General features: G+C 36.0%; 1 protein-coding gene across 4 annotated transcripts; it reads right to left on the bottom strand.

Annotated features, from left to right (window-relative positions):
- Positions 1–1,848: 1,848 nt before the first annotated feature.
- LOC109180981 (transcription factor TGA2.2-like) lies at positions 1,849–8,049 on the bottom strand. Of its 4 annotated transcripts, XM_019330715.1 has the most exons (12): positions 7,320–8,049; positions 7,048–7,147; positions 6,749–6,752; positions 6,611–6,690; positions 6,205–6,348; positions 6,042–6,119; positions 5,806–5,865; positions 5,413–5,490; positions 5,246–5,318; positions 4,878–5,149; positions 4,188–4,427; positions 1,849–2,234 (listed from the first exon to the last, which is right to left on the bottom strand). In XM_019330715.1, the coding sequence occupies exons 1-12, from the start codon at positions 7,703–7,705 to the stop codon at positions 2,085–2,087; spliced, it is 1,665 nt and encodes a 554-aa protein (XP_019186260.1). In that variant the 5' UTR covers positions 7,706–8,049; the 3' UTR covers positions 1,849–2,084. The 4 variants fall into 4 exon arrangements, with proteins under 4 accessions (XP_019186260.1, XP_019186259.1, XP_019186261.1 ...); XM_019330714.1 differs by lacking the exon at positions 6,749–6,752 and having other exon boundaries at positions 7,044–7,147; XM_019330716.1 differs by lacking the exon at positions 6,749–6,752 and having other exon boundaries at positions 6,205–6,350; positions 6,616–6,690; positions 7,044–7,147.
- Positions 8,050–9,255: the final 1,206 nt, after the last annotated feature.

Here is a 9,255-nt window from a genome sequence, read left to right as displayed (position 1 = left end):
CCACGTCTCCACCAACAATGTTTCCGATGGAAACCTCCGCCGGAAACAACAGCTGTGGTTTCCGGCGAAAACCAGATCACTAGTTTTCGCCGAAAACATTTATTAAAAAAAAAAACGAGAGAAGTTCTCTTTGGGCGTAAGAAACCAGAGAGAACTTCTCCCTGGTTTCCCTCGCCGGAAACTAGAGAGAAGTCTCTCTGGTTTCCCTCACCGGAAGAAACCAGAGAGAAGGCCAGAGAGAAGTCCTTCTCTCTGGTTTCTTCCGTATTCTTTTTTTTTTTAAATTTTTTTTTAACTTTTTAATAATTAATGTTATTTTATTTTAAAAAATAAATTTTATTATAATTTTTTTTTATTGTTAACAAAATTATTAATTATATAAAATGGTTAATTATACAATTCTATCTCATTTTTCAGAAAATGAACTAAACACACAAAGACTGTTTTCTGTCGTGCTGCCAAACACATGAAAGGAAAATATTTTTCAGAAAATGACTCATTTTTCAGAAAACATATTTCAGAAGTCATTTTTCTGTTTTCCAAACGGACCCTAAAGTTAAGAGGCATAATTGAACTCTTGGGTAAAGTTTAAGGGTCTATTTGACCATTTTCCCCTTATGAATTAGTAGAACGAGAAAATTCAGAAAGAACAAATGAAAGTTAATTAAACCTACCATCCTTGAAACTTATTAGGAAAGTCAACTAGTCTTCAAACAAAATCTTTGTTAGGCCATGGGGAGGCAGGGCAAGCACACTTAACCCCCTCTTAGGACAATTTCGCTACAAAGTCTACAACCCTAATTTGTTCCCTATAAACGTACCTCCACAACACTTTGATAAGGAGTAGACATAGTTATTTTTTGGAATCAGTTAGACAGAACGTGAAATCCATAAAAGAGAAAATGAAATTGAAGTAAACCTATTGGTTAACGGCGGTCAACGGTGAATAACGATAATGTTACTGATAACCTATTAGTTACTGGTAAACATGGCATATTTGACCCATTTTGACACATTTGAATGTTTAATACACCTTTTTAAAGTGAAATGCCTTAATTGAACTCTTAGGTAAAGTTCAAGAATCTATTTGACCATTTTCCTTTTATAGAATCAGTAGAACGAGAAAATCTAAAAAGGATAAATAAAAGTTAATTAAACCTATCTACCACCCTATGAATCTTAGGAAAGCCAAATTAGTCTTCAAACAAAATCTTTGTTAGGTCATGGGGAGGCTAGGCAAGCACACTTAACACCCCCCCCCCCCCCCCCCTTCCCCTCCGCCTCCCTCTCCCTCAAAGACAGTTTTGCTAGAATATCTAAAACCCTATTTTGTTCCTTATAGACATGTCTCTACAACACTTTGATAAGGAGTAGGCATAATTATTTTTTGGCATCAATTGGACAGAAAATCTATAAAAGCGCAAACGAAATTTAAGTAAACCTATCTACCACCTCTAAAACTAACTTAAGAGGAACAAACTAATCTTCACGAGACCATGGAGAGGCCAAGCAAATCCATGTACCCCCTCTCATAACAGATGGACAATTTTACTAGAAAGTCTACAACCCTATTTTATTCCTTATAAACATGCCTTTACAACACTTTAATAAGGGTAGGTAAAATAGTGTTGAGTCCTAATAAGAGTGAAGATAAAACTAAAATAAGCATATGTCTGTCCTATAAATAAGAACATTGTCCCGTAATAAGATATTTCGTTCTTTCCTAACACCTTTATATTTCATTACCAAAACTATGTTAAAAAAAAAAAAAAAAAAAAAAAAAAAAAAAAAAAAAAAAAAAAAAAAACACAAATCCTTTTATGCCACCTGTCGTAAGTTGTTAATTAGTATCAAATGTTAATTCTTTAGCATTGCACCAAAACCTAACACATAAGTCAGGAAATTAACTCAACTTCTACATTTATCATTTTAATCTAACTAGTATTTTTCGTCAATCTAAACATCTGTGAAGATCGAAAGGGGGGGCTGCAAAGGCTAAAACCCCAAAAAAAAAGACAAGTAATTTTGGGAGGTGAAGATCATATCAGCAGATGTATACACAGTAATAAACTAGGGTTTTGTCCTTATTCCTGCTTGGGGCGAGCCAACCAGAGAGCACTGAGAGCTCTGAGGCGGTGGAAGTACTCAGCAATGGCGAGTAAACACCGCGCCGCCTGACGGGTCGTTAGAATCTGATGAAGCCGATGCATCGTCTGGTGTCGCAGATTGTCAGCCTGCAATAATAATATTATTAAATTAATTAATTAATTAATTAAAACCCTAATAAATAAATAAACAAATTTGTTTCTTCCACAAACAAGACATAATTAAAAACGTTAATAGCATCGATGACTTCTCAGAATTATTCATGCATTTTATCGTTGACTTTGGTGGGGTTTCTACATAATTCTGTTGACTTTGGTTTATACTTTATTTGAATTAACTATGAGATACACTGTACATCGTCTGGTTCTGTTTCAACCAAAGAAATTATATATATAGAAATTTAATTTAGATATCTATATAGGATAGCTTAAATAAATGTTATAAGTAACCAAATAAATAATTAAAAGTAGTTAGTTTTAATTAATAGATATAATAATCAACAGTTAACCAACTAAAAACATGATTAACCCAACTTAATTAAAATTTATTTTTCATCGTTGTTAGAGAACGGATAATGACATAATCTAGACTAGTTATATGAACTTCATGAGATCTTACAGAAGTATGATACGTGCTGCTAGCATCAAATTTTGTAACATCTAATTAATGTGTTTAAGTTAAGTATTACAATTATTATAATGTCCATTGACAAATCGTTAATAATTGTGAGTTAATCAAATGAAACATCTACTATATAAAAAAAATTGATTTTTAATCATCAAAGAGTGATTGAAAACTTAGGGTTTTCAGTCAGAAATGACATTTCCACCTAATTTGGGGATCTAAAAAAATCTGAAAAGTGAATGTAAATTAGGATTTTTGACCACTTCTGGGCCATCATCAAGGGTGGTTGGAAATTTTGAAAAATGTCATTTTTTTCAATAGTTTTATCTTGTCTTGGAACGTCTTTGGCTTTACTAGAGAAAGTTTACTAAAGATAAAAGTCTTTCTCTCTTGACCTGATCATATACTTAATTTTTTTGAGATATATAGTATCAAAAGTTAGTCGAAAATTTATGATTTTTCATAATCAAATGAAGTCATATCAAATCGTTAGAAGATGGGCAAGCAACTTTTACAGATGGGTTGGATGGGCTCCTAAAAATAAAATAAGATAAGATAAAGGAGTTGTTCAAGTCAAATGGTTATGACGACTATGACATCATGGGAATATGGGCATAAAATTAACTATGAAAGGGATGTATTTGTGGCTTTCCACTCCAATTTGGAAGTGCCATTTCTACAAGTTTGTGCTGGTGTGACTTCAATTCTTCCCCAGAAACTCATGCAATATATTATGGTGATGTATGTTATTTGGTGGACCACTCTTATGAAAAAAAAAAACACAAAAGAAAATATTAGTGGGGCCAACAACATACGATTGATATGATGGGACCCACATGTGAAAGCCAATATGGCATGACAAACTTTATCTGTTATATTTGGCTATTTTCACTAGAGAGACTGTGAGCTGGAGATGGAATGGAGCTGAGATAGGTCATCTGATATGATGGAGTAGGTTTCCCAACCCCAGTTAGGACTTTGGAGTATCAAATTCATGTTCTCCTTGTCCCCACTTATTCCCTTTTTCACTTTATATATATACATACTCTATATGCATATGCATATATATACATTTCTAACTATAAATTTACATTAATTAGTGTGTATTCATATGTAGTTATGATTTATTAAAGCTTACTAATTGCCTTGACTAAATGGTGGCACTTTATGCTTGATTTTAGGGTCTACATAAATTTAACGTATCCGGAATTCATGGGTCTACATATATTTATTGTCAAGTAATATCTGCGTGCGTTACGAGTGTGCATATGTGCGTGTGTGTTACGACACTTGGGAAGCATGCAAGTGAGAAGAACAAATGGTATAACATTCGCGGCACAGGTTAGGTATAGACATACACGTGTAACCAGAAATTTATGACACTGACACGTATAGTTAGTGAGTAATATCTTATATGATGACGTGAGATAATAAGTTGGATAGGGTCAGGGGCGTACCTGTCGAACGAAACCCTCGAGAGTGGAGAGCTTGGTAATGGCGGCAGCCATTTGACCCATGTAGTTGCCCATGTTGGAAGGGTAGCTGAGTGAATCGGCGGCGATGGTGTCGGAAAGTGAGTGATTCAAAGCTCCCAAGCCTTGTGATAAAGCCTCTTCAGCTTCATGTGTGGATTGTTGCAGCCCACATAGCTCTATCAATTGTTGCTCCGTTAACGGCTCGATCTGACTCACAATCACCTATAACAAAAAATAACCAAAAATCATAACTCAATCAGATCTAATTAATTTGCGATTATATATCAATTATTAGTTTAATTGTATGTGTACAAGCAAAAGGGATGCAGAGTGACATGAACAAACCAAAGAGGGTAGTAACAGACATGGCTTTAAGATGGGGCGGGGAATAATACCTAACAGGATCCGATTACAGAAAGTTTCAGCATATGATCGACCCGTTTCGTCATTCCTAGCTTCAATTGATTTACATAACACTCAATTATCTGATCTTCTCACTCTCCGACAAATCGTACATGCATTTCAATTTCCTCTTTTAATCTTTCCCCCATTTTTCATTAATTATTGATTTCCCGATCGGTTTTGAATTGATCGCATACAATGATACAGGCAAGGAAGTAAATTAGGGTTTTCAATTCTGCGATATGATGTAATGTAATGCAATGTGCATACCTTGAGAAGTTCAGATGGCCGGAAACCGCCCATCCACATGAAGCAGCGCTCCGCCGGAGTCTTCCACATGCCGGAGACGAGATGGAAGACGTCGGATTTGGCGATGATGCTCTTCAGGTGGATCATCTGATCGAAATGCGCCAGACAGTTGTCGACGTACATCCTCAGCTCGTTCTCCGGCAAGTGCTCCTGCACCGCGCTCCGCAGCTCGCACAGCAGCCGGTGGTGCTCCTCCTGCCACCGCGCGTACTCCATGTCGAAAACCGCCGCATCTGAAACCCCCAAAACGTATCGTAACGGCACAATATATAAATACCAATGTTATTTAAATTTATTATTATTGGAAATAAGATTAAATATAATTTTACCTGAACTTATGTTGCCCATCACGGGAAGCCCTTGCTCTCCACCTATAATGGCACTCCCACCAAAATAAATTCCCTACAAATTTTTTAAAATACATATTCCCAATATTAACAACACAAAGTAATTAATTTATGAAATGTATATATAAATATAATGAAAATTAAATTACTTGAGCCCTGGCCCTTTGGAGTTCTTGTTCTAATTGAGTCAGCTTGATTCTACTTGTCTCTAATTGTTGAACATAAGCCTGTAATGATATTGAGTGAGAAATTTTCATTTTCATAATAATAATAACAACCGCGGAAATGCAAATGCTTTTTTATCAAATACAATTATATATACTATTTTAGTTATAGTTGATATAGTCAACTTAGTCTCTGCAATATCTGGCATAAACAGACATGCAGTACTACTGACTCTGTTATAATGTAGTATCTGTTTATAGTTACTTTTTCAACATACTAAAGCACAAACACCCCTTATAGCCTCCTATTTGAGAGAGTCATTTGGTGTCACTAGACCAGATAATAATAATTAAAAAAAAAAAAAAAAGAAATCATGCCTTTTTCCTAAGTCTGCTTTTCCTGGCAGCCTCTCTATTCTGAGCAAGCCTTCTGAGTGTCTGCACATATACACAAGAGTAAAATCCAAATTGATTTTGCAAAAGAATAAATATTAAAATAAATAAAAACTACTAAAAAAAAAAAAAAAACAACAACAACTACTCCATTATACATACAATCATATATACCCAACAACAACAATAACAACTGTTGATAATAATAATAATATGAAAACCTTAGGATCTGGTGTTTTTGGACCGTCGGACGGGTCAGCGGCGGTGCCGGCAGAGGAACTCCGGCGGTGTCCTTCCCGCTGCAGATATACAATTACGATTAAGGTGATATAATAATGAAAGATAAATACAAAATATACAAACCTAATTCTTACACGTACATACCTTAGGTGGCTTGGGTGGTTCGGGAGTAGAAGACGCAGAAGCGCCGGCAACGACGTCGTTTTTAGGGGTGGCTGACACCTCCATGGACGGCTGAGATGCTCTCCTGGAACTCCCGGTCTCCAGCGAAACTAACCCAGCATTCCCCTACCAAACCCCCCATTCAAAATTCAATTAAAAATCCAAAATTTTCTAACAATCATTTGGAAAAACCAAACATCCTTAACGACTCCTCATCCCAAGATTCATATATATATTCATACATATATAACATAGCTGCACAACCTAATCCGGCTAGGATCACAAGACGGAATTTACCTATAGATTACACTTTTAGTAGTGTTTCTCTCGTTACTAAAAAAGAAAAAAAGATTCATGTACATATATACATACATAAATAGTATAATACCTTGTTGGTCGATGATGGGTCGACATGCATGGGCTGTGAAGGAAAGATGTTCAGAGTTGGTGGCCTCATCCCAGAATTCTCTGCAAATATCCCAAAAAGAGCCAAATATTCATACAAAATTTACAGAAAACAGTGAACCGTACAGTCGTTAGTACGATAAAGATTGGCATCAAGTTTGTTTCATGGTACAAGGAGTGCAAGAAACTAACACACACAGAATCAATTCTTGAAACAAAAAAATTATTTTTTTTCTGGGTTCTGGAGAAGAGAGAATCAGGATCTGGTCAAATAAGAAAGTACTGTGAGATATTTGTTTGTCAGGAAACATTCATTTCTCATGAGCCAGACAAGAATTCCTCCACAGAATCTCATCTCATCTGACCAGACCCAAATTTGAACAAAACCAAAATAGAGATAGAGAGAGAGAGCTAACGTCTGTGATCTTGGATGGATGAGGATTCTTGATGGCCATCAAGGTAGAGGAAAAGGGCTTGATCTAACTCCCCCAGGTCATATGCTCCACTGCTGTCCTTGCTTCTGATGATCACAAAAAGAAAAAAACATCATTAAAGAATACTGAGAATAATTCAGATGTTACTTTCAAATGGTTAGTTCGGATTGTAAGTCAAATAGTTTGTGGAAAAAAAAAAAAAAAAACATGAAAATCAAGAGAGAGAGAGAGAGAGGAAGAAAGATAGGATTTTATTACATGAAATTCCCAGGATGGGGAGGAGGAATAGCGGATGAAGAAGAAGGTGGCGAGTGGAGCATTCCGAACGAAATCTGATTACTCTGCGGCTGCGGCGGCGGCTGGTGGTGGTGGTGATCTTGAAGCTGGAAATGAAGCTGCGGCGGCGCCACCGCCGCCGGCTGAGCAAACGAAATCTGATTACTGCATCCAACGCTACTGTGCTGCTGCTGCTGATGATGATGATGATGTTGCTGTTGCTGCGTTGGATCGCTGCTTTTCCCGGAAGCCATTAGAGGAACTCCAACAAACACCTTATCTCCACTGTTATCCTGATGATGGTGATGGTGATGGTGATGGTGATGATGATCGCTGTGCAGCTCAAAAAGAGCTCTCTCAGAACCCATATATCAAACCCCTAACAAAAACGATACCCACAACCAAAACTGATGAAACCTACTCTATCTACCCCTCGTCGCCGGCGTCGAGAATCTCCTCACGACCATATCCCCGCCGTCTGAAACGAAACGGAGAAGAAGAAGAAGAAGAAGAACACCATAGCTTAAAAGCTGCAGGAGATCAGATCAGACAAGAATTACAGCAAAAGCTAGCAGAGATAACAAAAAGATAATCGAGAGACTTCAATACGTGCAGACTTAGCCACTGCTGCAACGACTTTTGTTCTCTCTCGCTCTATAATAAGAAAGAATATATAAGAAAACGGTTCCGGCCCCTCGGCGAAACCATCCAAGACTGGAAGAGAGAGAGAGAGAGAGAGAGAGAGAGAGAGAGAGAGAGAGAGAGAGAGGGAGAGATGCTTATAATCTCCTTAAAGAAAACATCTTTAACATCTGGCTTCCTTGTCCGACCATCTCAGTCTAAGGATAGTGAAATGACGAGAAAGCCCTTGCTCTCCCTTGCTTATTACCATTGACAAGTTCATGCAGCTTTTTGAACTTACACGTACAACAGTGACGAGGCGACTCCTTTTTCCCCTTTTTAATCTTTCATTTTTTTTTTTGGAATAATTGGATCATATATCTGTTACTTTCTCAATTTACTGAAACACAATTAATCAATACCCGTTTTTATTAGGCTCAAACTCATGACCTCTTATTTAAGAGAATACTAGACCACAAGATCATTGGTTGGGATCATGTATCTAAAAATAAATTTAAGTAATACTTTTCATCTAGTGGGGAAAATTTTATTGTGTGTATAGGAGTAGGTTTTTTTTATTTATTTTTACTTATTTGCCTTAGGACTTACTTGGCAGATATTAGGTGAAATATTTTGCACTTAAAAGTCTTTTATTCTACCTTGCTTGTTGACAATTCTAAGAGAATTTTGTATTGGCATGCTTAGTTTAATTTCCTTGTATACACACTAACAAACTCTGGTCTAAATATAAGGAATTTAATTCTTGTAAGTAAGATATTTTATTTCAAATTGTGTAAATAAGTTGAGAAAATTGGTGAAATAAATCATTGAATTAGTGACAATAGTGTAATTACATTACTGATATAAGGAATTTAATTCTTTGAATTTGTGACAATAGTGTAACTAGATTACTGATATAAGGAATTTAATTCTTGTAAGTAAGATGTTTTATTTCAAATTGTGTAAATAAGTTGAGAAAATTGGTTGAATAAATCATTGAATTAGTGACAATAGCATAATTAGATTACTGAAATTGTAAAAAGTGGATCACGGGCATCTAGCGTGCTAAAATCGTGAAACTTGTCTAAATATATAGTCGGTGATATCATGAAATCCAATTAAATACCTTGTCACTTTAAGTTTATAATGTTAATTTTTAAAACTACTGACTGACAACATATTTGTTAATGCGGCATCCTATGTTAGTTAGTGACAGGCTGACAGCAGTGTAATTAGTGCTATTGAATTTATAAAAAGTGGACAACATCTAGCGTGCAAAAATCGTGAAACTTGTCTA

The sequence above is a fragment of the Ipomoea nil genome, unplaced genomic scaffold, assembly GCF_001879475.1.
Source record: "Ipomoea nil cultivar Tokyo-kokei standard unplaced genomic scaffold, Asagao_1.1 scaffold1043, whole genome shotgun sequence".
NCBI lineage: Eukaryota > Viridiplantae > Streptophyta > Magnoliopsida > Solanales > Convolvulaceae > Ipomoea > Ipomoea nil.
The sequence above is the reverse complement of the archived record's forward strand: the minus strand, read 5'-3'. Positions and strand labels throughout refer to the sequence as shown.